The sequence below is a fragment of the Phragmites australis genome, chromosome 23, assembly GCF_958298935.1.
Source record: "Phragmites australis chromosome 23, lpPhrAust1.1, whole genome shotgun sequence".
NCBI lineage: Eukaryota > Viridiplantae > Streptophyta > Magnoliopsida > Poales > Poaceae > Phragmites > Phragmites australis.
Genome location: NC_084943.1, coordinates 165,908 through 179,707, shown reverse-complemented (window position 1 = coordinate 179,707; position 13,800 = coordinate 165,908). Strand labels below are relative to the sequence as shown.

Sequence of the window (13,800 nt, the reverse complement as noted above, 5' to 3'; positions counted from 1 at the left end):
ATCTTTTGTCTCTCTCTTTGGACGTTTAACCTCCCCTCAAGAAGCGGTTTCTTGAGCCAACCACATGAGGAGGCGGCGTCGATGACCAACCCTTGGGCTAAAACTTATGTTCACCTGGGCTCAAGTGGTACAACACGACTACGACCACGTGTCAAAACCACTTAGTCACTCGCATCCCCAGGGGAGCTTAGGGACTATTGTCGATGTAAAGAATAGGAGGTCCCTTGTTTAGTGGGCCCACACTAGCAAAGATCCGCTAGCAATAGATATTATCAAAAGCTAACTTCGGCACACACGTTTGATAGGGCTTGCACGACCAGTCCCCTAATCGCGGAAGGAAACCCCACAATCAGGCCTTGCTGGTAGTGGAGCAGATATTCACATAACCAGTCTAATCTTATTTAATGCTACCCACTCAAGTGTTTCCTTCCCCAGATACCTCCTTTCAGCGAGCGAAGTCATGGGCGACACAGTGGTGCAGTGGCCCGTCTCATAGCAATTAATACTATGGGACGGCCCTGCAGGTGAGGCGACTATCTGGCAAGTGGGCGTGACGACGTGTGGCTGATGGAACAGGGCGCATAAGATGATCAGGTAGATCGAGCATGCCCACTCTCTATAATAATAGCCTCGTAGTAGGGTTTTCAGCAGAAATAGGACTACTATAATTCTAATATGTAATGTTTGTACATACGTATCTCCTCCTACTATATAAAGAAGGAAGAACTAGACTTGTAAAGTAGAAAACTCTTTGGGTAACCAAGTTGATCCCCATCATAAGAAAATCAAGACTGCTAGCACCCGGACGTCCGATCCGGGCGTAGCGTCGGACGGTTCCTTAAAACATTGTCAAAGAACTTCTGCAACATCTAAAAGATACTTCCGCAACATCGAAAATCAACTTTTGGAACATCAAAATGCATACACCAAAAAAGTAATTAGCGGACCCAAAAAAATTATCCATTTGAGTTAATTTCATCAGACGATGTGTGAAACATTCTCAAAGAACTTATGCAACAAATTTCCATAACGTCTGAAACATTAAATTTGAACTTCTGAAACATTAAAGATGAAAAATATAAGAATTAACTCGAATGGATATTTTTTTCGATCCAAATCTATACACAAGAGATTCCGGGATGCAACATACGAAAATAACTATAGCAACAAATTTTTATAATGTCTGAAACATTAAATTTGAACGTCTGAAACATTGGAGATGCGAAAATATAAGAATTAACTCGAATGGATAATTTTTTAGGTCCGAATCTGTACGCAAGAGATTCCAAAATGCAACATACGAAAATAACTATAGTAACAAATTTCCATAACGTGTAGAACATTAAACTTGAACATCTGAAACATTGGAGATATGAGGACACAAAAATTAAGTCAAATGAATTATATTTTTGGATTCAAACACATAGGCCGGCCCAGCAAAACGTCTTATCGCTCTGGACGTACGTAGACAAGTATTTTTATAAGAAAATATACAAAACGTAGAGTTATTATCCTATAAAAAGTATGAACCTAAATAACTCCTAATATTTTTAAATTCACCATCACACACTCGTAAGAAAAGCCCGTTCCAAAACCTAGACTATTTTTTCATATTCTTTTGTGACGGTTGCTTGTAATGAAAATCCACTTAAGGATGTACCATGCATCTATCTATGGAGATGTTTGTCGAATGCAAGAGAAAAGGCAGAGAGAGAAAGAGAGAGGGAGAGAGCGCTACCCAATAGCTTTTACATTGTAACGGAAACATATCTGGTTCTCCGCTTACATATGATCAACCCATTTACCTAGCAGTCGATATAACAGCGCTGACGTGGCAAGGAACACAAAGCTACAGACAACTTAGAACTGACACAGCTTGCAGTATCCTCTGCGACAGAGGAGAAACTGGTGAATGTGAATTATTATTGGTTTATTTCTTCTATACGATGATGTGCGAGACGGGCAATCTGGGCACGGAGTAACTCCATAATACTATTTTCATCATTGCTATCTGGAGTCAAAAGGTTACTCGATTTACCCTGATGATATGTCAATATGTCAGAGTTGCAGGAGACCTGATTAGCAGAAACAGCAGTTCTACAAGAACTTCTGCCATCCTTTGGGTATGGACTACGGGTGCCGAGACTGGATCCAATCCCAGCGCATCAGGGGGTGAAGCTCTGTCGGTATTTGCATCCTCTTGCTGCTCCCTTGCTTTGTGCTAATAGCACTCGCTGAAGCAGAAAAAGAAACCCCTTGGCTTGTCTTCCATCTTGCCCTTTGGCGTGTCGCCGAGGTCGCCTCGAGAAGCCATTAGTGAACTTGTCCCAGGAGACTCAGGAGGGAGGATTGTGTTCTCCGAGCTGAATGTGCGATGAGGGGGCAACGTTTCTTGTGGCGAAAGGGTGGACAAGTAGTGTAGAAGCATTTGCACTATCTGGGTGAAGTTTGGTCTGTCGTTTGGGTCTTCCTTCCAGCAGGATGTTAGAATTTCTGACAACTCTTCAGGCAAGTTATCTGCACTTGGTCTGATGTTCTGCAGAAAATGAAGCTGTCATCTCGACAAACACAAAATGCATGATACCAGTGTATGCGTGAGGAAGAAACGCATGCGATTAAACATATTTGGAACACCACATGAGACAAATAGGTTCAAGAGCCTCAAAAAGCTACACCAATTCCTAAATCAAATATAATCAAACCAAGCACAAAAGTCTTAAATGAAACAAAGCACGAACAAACATACACACGCAAATACAAATCAGGGATGAACTCCAACAATTCTTGAACAATTCAAGATTTGAAGTGTCAGGTGTTACCTTGAAAGCAGCAGCATACGCAGCTTGGAGATTAGACATGCCCTCAAAGGGCAGCCTATTGTGAAGGAGTTCCCATAACACAATGGCAAAGCTGTAAACGTCTACTTTGTGGTTGTAATGCTTCTTTTCTCCATGCCTCAACGTTACCGTGCTGTACAGCTGTTGAGATATTTTGGGATTAATCAGATAATAACACAGAAAAGGAAGGATTCAGTAACTGACAAATATGAAACGGCAGCAGTAGAAACCTCTGGAGCCATCCATCGGTATGTTCCTGTCTCAGCAGTCATCATCTCTGTTAGTGTCTCCTCTCTTGCTAAACCAAGGTCAACAAGTTTGACTGTTCTCTGGTCTGCAGTCAGCAACAAATTTTCTGCGTGAAAGGAAGGGCAAAAACAATAAACTCAGGATCAACTTTATCTGAATAGACACCTCCTCAGGAAAATCATTAGGGAATGACTTGTGAGAAAAAGATCAGCATCCGAAATATGCATACAGACGAAGGAAATGACTGAAACTAACAGTATAACGAGACATCACTGATGCTGAAGGAAGTCAAATAACTAAAAGCACTAATATGTATTGTTTGATTGAAATATCTGGTCCGAAAGACAGAATAATTAGAAGTATTTTCTATTGATGAACATGAGTATATCTACACTGAAGTACACATCTTCAAACTATGCTCTGTGGCATAACTAATCATCCATCTCTAATTTTATATCTCCCGATGCTTTTTTAAAAACAGGAGAATACAGTAGGCTTTGCCTTGTGCTGAGAAAGTATTGCTCTAGCTATGTCTTGCTCTAAATGTTGTGACTCGATAAACTATGCAATTAATTAATGGCACACATTGCAGCTTGCAAGCTGTAGCTCACTGACACATACTAACTCAATGGGAAACAATTGTCACTCGCCTTCTACTGAATAACATATTGATCTTCCCCTCTGTTATGCACCACTATCTTCTTCAATAAAATAGCCTTGACATCCTAATTGCCAACACATTTATCTTCGAAAAACTATGCACTAGAGACTACCATATTGAACTATATCTATGCTAAACATAAACTATCTGGTTGATATGTAAGCGGTGTCTATATGTTCTGTTGGCATATTACTTATTAGTATATTACATCACCATGATGCACAAGTTGGGAACAACGCAAATATGTTTAGGCATTGAGCTTCTAGACCCACTTGGCTTACTTACTGCACAAGAATGATTTACAGCATACGGCATCCTTTATAAGTTAGAAATGTCCACTGATTTGACTATGTTGAATCTTGGTGACTTTGATATTTGAAAGCTGAAGTGTAAGTTGTAGATTGGTCTGGACAGAATAGAGGTCACTGACTTTGTAGATTGGTCCTCATTCTTGGAGGACTCAAAACCTTACACATCACTCGAACCGAACATATTCAGTTTACTCTGAATGAACTTAGCAGATTATTCTGAACAATTTGAAAAGGAACCACCAGTTTATCACATCACCCAAACTAATATGGATAAGGACACATGCAAATATCAAGCTTGTCGAGTTAGGTTGTCAAAATTTCTAAAGAAATGTACTGCGTCAACATCCCAGCTACCATCTAAAACTGCATCTTGCAAGAGAAAGGTGGCTTCAAAAATATAAACGCATAGTAATCACAATATACGAAATAAAATAACACAGTGCACATAATCAGAAAACAAACTTGATGTGAATAAAAAAAAAGGAATCAACAAATCAGCATATGCCAAAAAAAAAAGTAAAAGGTACTGCTTTTATGAGCACTCAGTCATGACCAAAAACAACATCCTTTGAATAAGGCAATTTTTTTTTTTACTTTATGATAATTTTCTCACCGAAACATCAACAGGAACATCTCCAAGATAGAAATAACCATAGAAAGATTACATGATTATCCATTTCTAGTTGGCTATCTTGTACTATGAAATTTATGCACTAACCAACCTGACACTTTTGGTCACAGATCTTGACTAAAACATTAGTGTTCCAATTAGTGTTGAAAGAGAGGCAGATCCATGCAGAGATAATGACTGCTGGATGTGGCAATTAGATTCATCGATTGTTTAAAATCTATGTTTATCCAACAGACAGGAAGAAATTGCGCATACAAAAATAAATATAAAATTAGATGAATGTCTTAGCATCCACTTTTTATATAGAAAATCAGGCCACTTTCCCTGAGATCCCAAGACATATATTCAATTTTGTCAAAACAGGAAAAAGTCAAATACATGAAACAATATTTATCAGATGGGCTATTTTCTTGAAAACAAGATCCAAGGAAGGAAGCATTTAACCCATCACTGTGCTCATCATGTACCAAGTTGAATTGGTGGTTCTTCTTAAAAAAAAACTCAAGGTGTTACAACTTACAAATGACAACAAAATTATAAATAGGATCGGGGACCTAACGATTTGTACAGGCATGCACACCTAACAATAACTATGGAATCCACACCTTCGATCCGATATAACTATTCTAGAAACTAGTATACCGCTACAATGATGCTCATTTGATTTTGCTTTGTTGTACTAACCCCCAGCCATACTAAATCATTTGAAGACGAGATATGCACAAGTGCACATCAATAAGATCTTTTCTAAGTCACTAAAAGTAGTCCAGATTTTGACTACAAAGTGGGACATTGCCCACCTTTGAACACCTGCCAAGAACAGTGTTCACCTAGAAACGGCAGAGAACTGTTGCGTACATCAAGAACAGCACAAACATGTAATTGCACATAGTTCCCCTTTATTTGCACCTCAAGGATATACATTTCAATTTTTTTTTCTTGAACATGCAGGAGAATTGTGCATCTTTGTATTAAAGAGAGAAGGAATGGGCCAAGTACAAGAATATATATTTCAATATATTCTTCTGTATTTTTGCAATTGATTCCATTATGCATATACTAAATTGAGGAACCTATAAAATGCTTCAACATCTCGATAACCATTTGGCAGTCATGCCTAATTTAGCAATAGTTAATTAAATTCTTCAAAAGCTAAAATACACTAATATTCTCTAGTATTGCCCAATGCATTGTTCAATCAGTGTGTGATTTCCATAAGACTAGCCACAACAGCAGTTATGGCCGGCGCAAAAGAACACATGAACAGGGGAGCAAGGAAGTAATGCACCACATATGATATTTGTGTCAACTTCCTACCATCTCGATAATTTGTGATGGCAAAACTCAACATAAACTTAAACAATATATAAAAATGCTAGATGTAAAATTTAACAGAGCAACAATTTGACGCTAATGAAATTATTGCTTATGCACTGTTTATTCAATAGGAAACATGTGCCAAATTACAACATTATTTACATTTGAGTGAAACAAAATAATGCGTCAGATACTGTAACCTGTGATAGTGCAAGAGTAGACTATTTTTACCCCCCCCCCCCCAAAAAAAAAACGCACATCCCTAAATCACAACACACACACAAGGAAAAAACTGCAAAAGCCTCACTCCATGGTACACATGGACAGAACGAAAAGTGGAAAAGTATTTCTGCAATTCGCAGAAGTTTACCCAGTAAATAATGAAAAATATGGATGGCACAAGGTAAACAGGTTGTAAAAGTCATACCAGGCTTAAGATCACGATGAATGATTCCATGTGCATGCAAGCATTCCATAGCTCGGGCAATGTCCAATGCAAACCCCACTGCTACACGAGGCTCAAGACTCCTAGGCCGGAGACTGACCAAGTACTTGCGTAAAGAGCCCCCCACTAGTAGCTCAGTCACGACCACCATGACAGGCTCTAGGCAAGCCCCAATAAACTGCACAAGAAGCAGACATAGTTTTCAATATCCAAAAGCATCCTAGACTCCCCCCCCCCCCCCAACCAAAGGAAAGAAACAAAAAGACTCAGAAAAAGAACCACCTTGACGAGGTTCTTGTGCTGCACCCTTGACAGCATGGTCACCTCTCTCAAGAACCTCCCCTCCCTCTTGGTTATGTCCTCAGGGGTGTCCCCTTTGTGCACAATCTTGATGGCAACGTTTTGGTTTTTGTACCTACAAATCTCAGCATCAAGCAACGGCCAAGTTAAGAGAAAATCGTTCAAACAAATCAGACCAAACTTTAGATGATAGTGCAAAAATATAAGCCTTACTTCCCCTCATAGACCTTTGCATGTGCGCCCTCACCAATGCGTGGCCCAACAAAGAGAAGCTTAGGGTCGATTAGCCACTTGGGATTGATGGAGAGACCTTCACCTGTGTAGAACACAGTCCCAGATTCCATTCCTGATACAGCGGATCTGCTCTGGGTTCCGTGGGGTCACCCCACTGAAACTTAAATAGAAGATCAACTTCTAGAAAGTACTTGATGGTTGCTAGAAAAGTACATCTTGTTTTGGAGACGTTAGAAAAGTATATCAAGAACACACGAACAGCACCCTCATGGGAAATAGTAAGCACTAGAAGGGTCGGGTGAATTCCACAAACATACTTTTAGAAAGTATTCGAAAGTTGGGTAGAAAGTATCAACACACGTAGAGTGCCTCACTGGAAACAAGAAGGAACGTGCTTATTCAATGAATTCTAGTTTTTGAATATTTGGAAGTTGGTAGAAGTATATCGTGCGAACATACATTGAACTTCATTAGGTGTATACGCTTCGACCAACTTTTGAATACTTTTTAAAAGTAGAATTTGTTGAATACACAGGATCCTTTTGCTTTATATCAATGTCCCTTGAGGTTCTCTAGGGGTGTTCACGAATCACGATACATTTGTACCAGCATTCAAATACTAGCAAAAGATAGAATTTGTCAAATATGGGATTCTTCTAGCCTACGCCTAATTAGCTATGTCCAAGTGACAGTAGGGCGATGTACACGTGGTCAGGGTATACTTTCTACCATCTTTCATATACTTTCAAAAGTAGAACTTGCCGCATGCACAATAGCCTTCTGCACACTTAGAGCACCTCTACGAAAATGTTTGTGCATTGGAAGGTCCTGTGCATTCGACAAAATCTACTTTGAAAGCATCCGTAAGTTTGGTAGGAAAGGTACATGCTTGGAGCACGTCACTGCAAATGGATACAACGGATTGATGAAGTGCGTTCGACGAAATTGTACAGCAGACTCACGCACCGGCGCCACCATGATTTTCTCAAAGTTTTTAGCAAAAAGAAAAAGGAGAAGGGGGTGCAAAATCTAGGAGCTTGATCGCACAAAAGAAAGAAAAAATTATGAAGTACGAGAAGCCTAATAAAATTCCATATGCACTGAAAATGCAGGAGTAACTAAACAGAAACAGTGAGTTGCTTCAACGCATACTTCGGCACAAAAACTACAGATTAAGCCACGATTTTGTCATCTCTACCAACTCCTAAAAAAGAATAGCCAATGCATCGCATCACGAGGAGATCACCCCCCATCTTGTACTCTTCGTGACGGTGACGGACAAGCTCGGCGGGGCTTGAGCCAGCCGGCGCGATCCTGCCAAAAATAGCCTCCTTTAAGAGCGCCTTATACCTTAAGCACAAGCACACCTAGAGTTAAACAGCATGCTTAAGCCCATTTCCCCGCGCTTAAAGTCCGCCTTGCTAAGCTTCCAAGAACCCACAAAAATTCCGAAAATTGAAGTGCTATCAGTACTCCATCACGAAGCAAAGCAAACAAATGGAGAGAAAGAATGATATGGATTCGATTGCGGGCGGTCACAGCAAAGAGAAGGTCGCAGAACGAAACGAACTCGTAGAGCAATCGGTCTAAGCAAGCTTGGGTCGCTTACCAGCGCACGAAGAAATCGATCCAAGTACTCCGGATGGATCTCCACTCCACGACAGCCCGCTAGCGGTGGAAGGCAGGGAAGAGGAGGAGACGCCTCTCGACGAGAGAGGAAGGAGGCCTGGCTTGCTGTGTCCCGTCGCCTGCGGTAAGGTCGCCGGCGATGAGGCACTAGCGGTGCCCTCTTCAGTATGCACAAGCTCTCGCAGATGCTTCCCCTTGTTTGCAAATCATCTGGCCAACCTTCATTAGGTGAAACAGCGTGAGATGATTAGGCCAGATCTGGGGATTAGACCTCGTCGGAGGTGAGGATGGGAGCAAGCCGAGGGGCCAGAGATTGGGTGGGGGCGAGAGGCTCCACACGACGGCGTCGAGGAGGCGAATGACGCGGGGAGACTCGGAATTCAGTTGGAATCGCTGATTCCAATTCCATGGCACTCGAAACTGAGTGTGAGTGCCCTCGGTTGACTTTGTCTTTGCACATCCACATGGCCCCGTTTTTTTTCCAGAACAGAATTGTTTCGAATGAAATTCCTTTCCTTCGTTTCAAACAAACAAGCATGATCTTAGACCGTCTCCAACCGAGTCGGTATCGGCTCGGCTTTGTTCCTGTTGCGGCTGGCGGGCGCCCGGACGCGACTCCAACGGACTCGGTATCGCGTGCGACAGGGATGCGGGGTGCGACGCGTTCGGCAAAACCAGATGGCGCTGGAGGCCGCATTCGGGCGAGCGGATAGGATAGCCACCAGCTCCCGAGACGCGGTGGAAGGGGATCTGGCGAGGCGCCGCGGCGGTGAGGACGGCGGGGGCGGACTCGGGCGGAAGCGCGGAAGGTCGGGGCCCTCGGCGGCGGTCCCTGCGGAGGAGGAGAGGAGGGGAGCAGATCCGGCAGAGGCAGTTCCATCGTCCCCGCCGTCCGCCGGCTCGGCTACAGCACCAAGGAAGACGTCGGCAGCAACGTAAGTCCTCTCGCGCTACTTCCAGTCCATGCGGTGGCCGCTGGTGGGGGGGGGACCGAGGTGGGTGCATCGGCGTTAGGGATTGGGTTGTCCACGGCGCTAGGGATTAGGGATTTGTTCACGCCTCGGTTCGGTTGTGGTTGTGGCAAGCGCGTAGACGCAAAGCATGTAGCTTCGACGGCGATTCATGGTGGCCACAGGTAGTTCGGCCGCAAGCATAGGAGAAGTAATATTGAGCCATTTTACCGATGCGTTTGTTGAGGAGTTTATGAACTGGAACACTGCTTGGTTGATCTGGAAAGCACACAGTGAAGGCATTGGTGATGATAAGCAATGTAGTTGAATTAGGGGCCGAGCTTGAAGAATTGGTATTTGCTCCCTTTGCATTCATGTGCTAGACCTCAAGATTAGTAAAATTGTGGTAGACTTGCATTTGAGCTGCGGATCTGACATCATGGAGTCATGTGCTCTCCTGTCTTTGGTATGTGTATTAGTAAAAGTGTTGCTTTGATTGAGCTATGTGTATTATGCACTGATCTTTCTTATCCCTAATATTGTGCAAACTGTGTTTGGTTTATATACACATAGCTAATGTGTGCAAACTGTTTCCCCGGCTGAAACCAAATTGTTTCTGAGAAACCTGAGATGAAATAAAGGGCTCTCCTGGCCTAGCTGGTGTGGCTAGTGTGGCTTTGATTGAGCTATATGCACTGATCTTTCTTATGTAGACACTGTATTTCTTATATATACACACTGTCTAGAATTGAGGATACACACTGTCTTTCTTTGAGGATACACACTGTCTTTGGTATATATACACATAGCTATTCCTACCTGTTGGCCACAGTAGTCATATCCAGTTGCAAATACCTGTTGACCTGTTTATTTTGTCCATATGATCTGTTTGTGTCAGGCATATTCTATAGCGCAATGAACCAGAATGCTTCATTCATTTTAGATAGTAAAATAATGGTCCATATATAGTGTAATGTACCAGAATTATTGGTTAATTTTGCCTGCTGCAGGACACAGAATGCCATGTGTTTGCCTCATCTTTATTTTTCTGCTTATTACTGCAAGTGTCAGCATAGTACTGCTATTGTACTGCAACTGTATGGAGAGGAACATTAGGTACATGTACAGAATTCATGCATGATTGGTAGGTAACAGATTCTCAGTTGAGCCATCGGTCTCATTGGTTGTAGATGGACGCCGCTTCGCTCGCCGCCCTTGTCTCCAAAATGCAGGACCACGTCGAACAAATGGCGGTAGAACTGAAGAACGTCGTGAAAGACAAGTTGAGTACGGAGGGCACCCCCGCCGATGTGGACCTGAACCGAGCTCTCCTTCAGGTCGAGAACATTGCCGGGGAACTGGAGATGCTCGTGTTCCAAGTGGAAGATGCGCTGCAGACTGGTGATGGCCGCAAGGAAGTGTCCGAGGCCACCACTTTGCTCGAGGATGGGTCCGGTTCACAGGATGTCGACTGCAACGACATTGTTCCAGTGGATTGGAGCGGCGATGAGCTGTTGTGTGGAGATTCAGCGGACTCTATGTCAATAGAATCCGATAGGTCGTGGCGTATGCAGTAAATTGCTCTATGTAGTCGGCTTTAATGCAGTGGTAATAAACGTAGTGTTGTGTTGTACTGATATAACGAAACCATATGTTGCTTACTGTCTTTGTGTATTGTCTTTGTCGAGTAAAGTGCATGGTTCATGTATTTCATAGCCTTTGTCCCATATTTCACATTACCCTAATGAAGCCATGGAAGCGACAGAATGGAACCATGGACTGGGACACGATATTACATTTTTTTGAACACGATGTAATGCGATACGATATTACATTTATTTGAACACGATGTAATGCGATACGATATTACATTTATTTGAACACGATGTGATGCGATACGATATTACATTTATTTAAGGTGGCATGAGGTCTATTGTCCTCCTGCGACCTGCCACAGGTGCTCCACAATGTCGTCACGGAGTTGATGATGCGTTGGTCGACTTCTAATTTGCCCGTACCTTTCCATAAATGCTTCAAGCGGGGGGGGGGGGGGGGGGGGTTGGTTCGTGAGACGGCACCGCGTCCTCGCCCGAACCCTCGTAGACGTAGTCGACAGCACCTTCCGTTCTCTTATCCTCGATTATCATGTTATGCATGATGATACACGCGGTCATTACGTCGCTGAGGATTTCTTGATCCCACAACCTCGCCGCGCCATGGACGATGGGAAACCTGGACTGCAACACTCCAAATGCCCGCTCAACATCCTTTCGTGCAGCCGCCTGCTGCACCACGAAGTGTTGATGCTTCGGGCCTACTGGAGATGGTATGGGTTTCACAAATGTCGCCCACTCTGGGTAGATCCCGTCTGCAAGATAGTACCCCATTGTATAATGGTGGCCATTAATAGAGTATTGTACCTTCGGTGCTACTCCCCCAGCAAGGTTGTCAAGGAGATGAGACCGGTGCAGCACATTGATGTCGTTCAATGAACCTGGCATCCCGAAGAAGGCATGCCAAATCCATAGGTCCTGCGATGCCACAGCCTCTAGAATGATAGTCGGTGCATTGACATGGCCCCTGAACGAACCGGACCACGCCGTGGGACAGTTCTTCCACCTCCAGTGCATGCAATCGATGCTTCCAAGCATCCCGGGGAACCCTCGACGCTGGTTCATATCCAGCAATCGAGCAGTGTCCTCCTCGGTCGGCGCCCGGAGGTACTCGTCACCGAACACCTCGACAATGGCCCGCACGAAACGCCGCATGCTCTCGATGATGGTGCTCTCCCCTAGCCGGAGGCACTCGTCGAGAGAATCTGCAGGAGCATCGTAAGCTAACATACGGAAAGCGGCAGTTACTTTTTGCAAGGGTGACAGCCCAAGCTCTCCAGCAGCGTTCCTCCTTTGCTTGAACCACGGGTCATGTTCCTCCACCTCCCTCACAATCTTGCAGTACAAATCGCGATTCATCCGGAACCTGCACGGCGATGGATCAGAACTAGTTCATAAATCGTCCGTTCGTACACCATAGAATAGTGTTACCTGCGCCGAAAGATGTAGTCGGGGTACACTGCGGACTCAGCAAAGTAGTCGTTGTACAATCGATTGTGTCCCTCCTGACGATTCATACGGATGCGCCGGTGCCCGGGGACGGAGCCTCCCCACGGCCCTCTGCGCGAAGCTTCGACGTCGGCATGCCATGCGGCAAGCGTCGCTAGGACCAACTCATCTTCCTCATCGGACTCCTCGGTGGAGAAGCATAACTCTCTCATGTACTGCTTCCATGCAGCACGAGGCTCCATTTCGTGGCTTGCAAATGAGAGCCCCTCTTGCACCTATATATAGTGCCCGGCCGAACCTTCCAAGAGAAGCCACTTGTGCTCCTTCCCTTGCAAGCCACTTTCTCGGAGCCTTCGCCCGCAAGCTTCCGTCATCCTTCCTTCACACGATTCCTTCTACTGGAAGACACCAATATTTATGTTGCAACAAACCAGTGCAACGGGATGCTCAGTATATGTCATCACGATGCTCAGTACATACCAAAATAGGAAAGAGAAGATAGAGGATGAAATAAAGGAGATTCTGTTGGAGATGAAGGGAATGAGGGATACTGCAATAGTGATAGGGGATGCTGTAATAGTATTTTAGAGGATGAAGTTTTAAGGATTCTGTTGGAGATGGCCTTAGCTCTATTTCGATGCTATCTTGTATGTTAAACCGATTTAGTCCAACGCTACTGCTATGGAATTCCATTAACATGATATGCATAGCGTCGCTAGTGTTTAAGGTTTCAATGAACGTTAAACTTTAAGGTAGATCTTACTAGAAAATAAAAAAATCTTCACGGGGCTGCAGATGGTAGTAGTTGGCAAGTGGTGGATACAAGAGAGCAGAATTGATATAGAAATATATTTTTTATTATTTGAGGCATAATCTGAAGCTTAAACATTGATCATAATAATATGGATCTTAAGACTCCCTCTTGTAATGTATAAGGTTGGGATTTAAAGACTATTTTTTTGGCTTATGCTCCTCTTTTTGCTCAGGGATGTCTATACGTCACATGGGCCTTTTAGCCAAACTTTTCACCCGAATTTTTCGACTATCAGATCCGGATCCAATGGCGTTGACTCGTCTTCTACCCATACATATATGTCCCCATGAATCCCACAGCGCACTAGAGCCATATCGCCACCACCGTTACTGCTCGTCCTTTGCTGCCCTTTGGCCATGT

At 43.7% G+C, this 13,800-nt stretch overlaps 3 protein-coding genes across 6 annotated transcripts; 1 reads left to right on the top strand and 2 right to left on the bottom strand.

Moving 5' to 3' along the window:
• Positions 1 to 1,735: 1,735 nt before the first annotated feature.
• Positions 1,736 to 9,032, bottom strand: LOC133905916 (serine/threonine-protein kinase STY13-like). Of its 4 annotated transcripts, none has more exons than XM_062347723.1 (7): positions 8,595 to 9,032; positions 6,965 to 8,299; positions 6,734 to 6,866; positions 6,434 to 6,629; positions 3,068 to 3,192; positions 2,820 to 2,978; positions 1,736 to 2,536 (listed from the first exon to the last, which is right to left on the bottom strand). In XM_062347723.1, exons 2-7 carry the CDS (start codon positions 7,093 to 7,095, stop codon positions 2,222 to 2,224), a joined length of 1,059 nt encoding a protein of 352 aa, XP_062203707.1. In that variant the 5' UTR covers positions 7,096 to 8,299; positions 8,595 to 9,032; the 3' UTR covers positions 1,736 to 2,221. The 4 variants fall into 4 exon arrangements, with proteins under 4 accessions (XP_062203707.1, XP_062203705.1, XP_062203706.1 ...); XM_062347721.1 differs by having other exon boundaries at positions 6,965 to 7,145; XM_062347722.1 differs by having other exon boundaries at positions 6,965 to 7,139.
• Positions 9,033 to 9,171: 139 nt separating this feature from the next.
• On the top strand, positions 9,172 to 11,152 carry LOC133905701 (uncharacterized). Its single transcript, XM_062347462.1, has 2 exons — positions 9,172 to 9,549; positions 10,755 to 11,152. Exon 2 carries the CDS (start codon positions 10,755 to 10,757, stop codon positions 11,139 to 11,141), a length of 387 nt encoding a protein of 128 aa, XP_062203446.1. The 5' UTR covers positions 9,172 to 9,549; the 3' UTR covers positions 11,142 to 11,152.
• Positions 11,153 to 11,395: 243 nt separating this feature from the next.
• LOC133906478 (uncharacterized) lies at positions 11,396 to 13,251 on the bottom strand. Its single transcript, XM_062348401.1, has 2 exons — positions 12,609 to 13,251; positions 11,396 to 12,543 (listed from the first exon to the last, which is right to left on the bottom strand). Exons 1-2 carry the CDS (start codon positions 12,866 to 12,868, stop codon positions 11,598 to 11,600), a joined length of 1,206 nt encoding a protein of 401 aa, XP_062204385.1. The 5' UTR covers positions 12,869 to 13,251; the 3' UTR covers positions 11,396 to 11,597.
• Between the last annotated feature and the right edge of the window lie 549 nt (positions 13,252 to 13,800).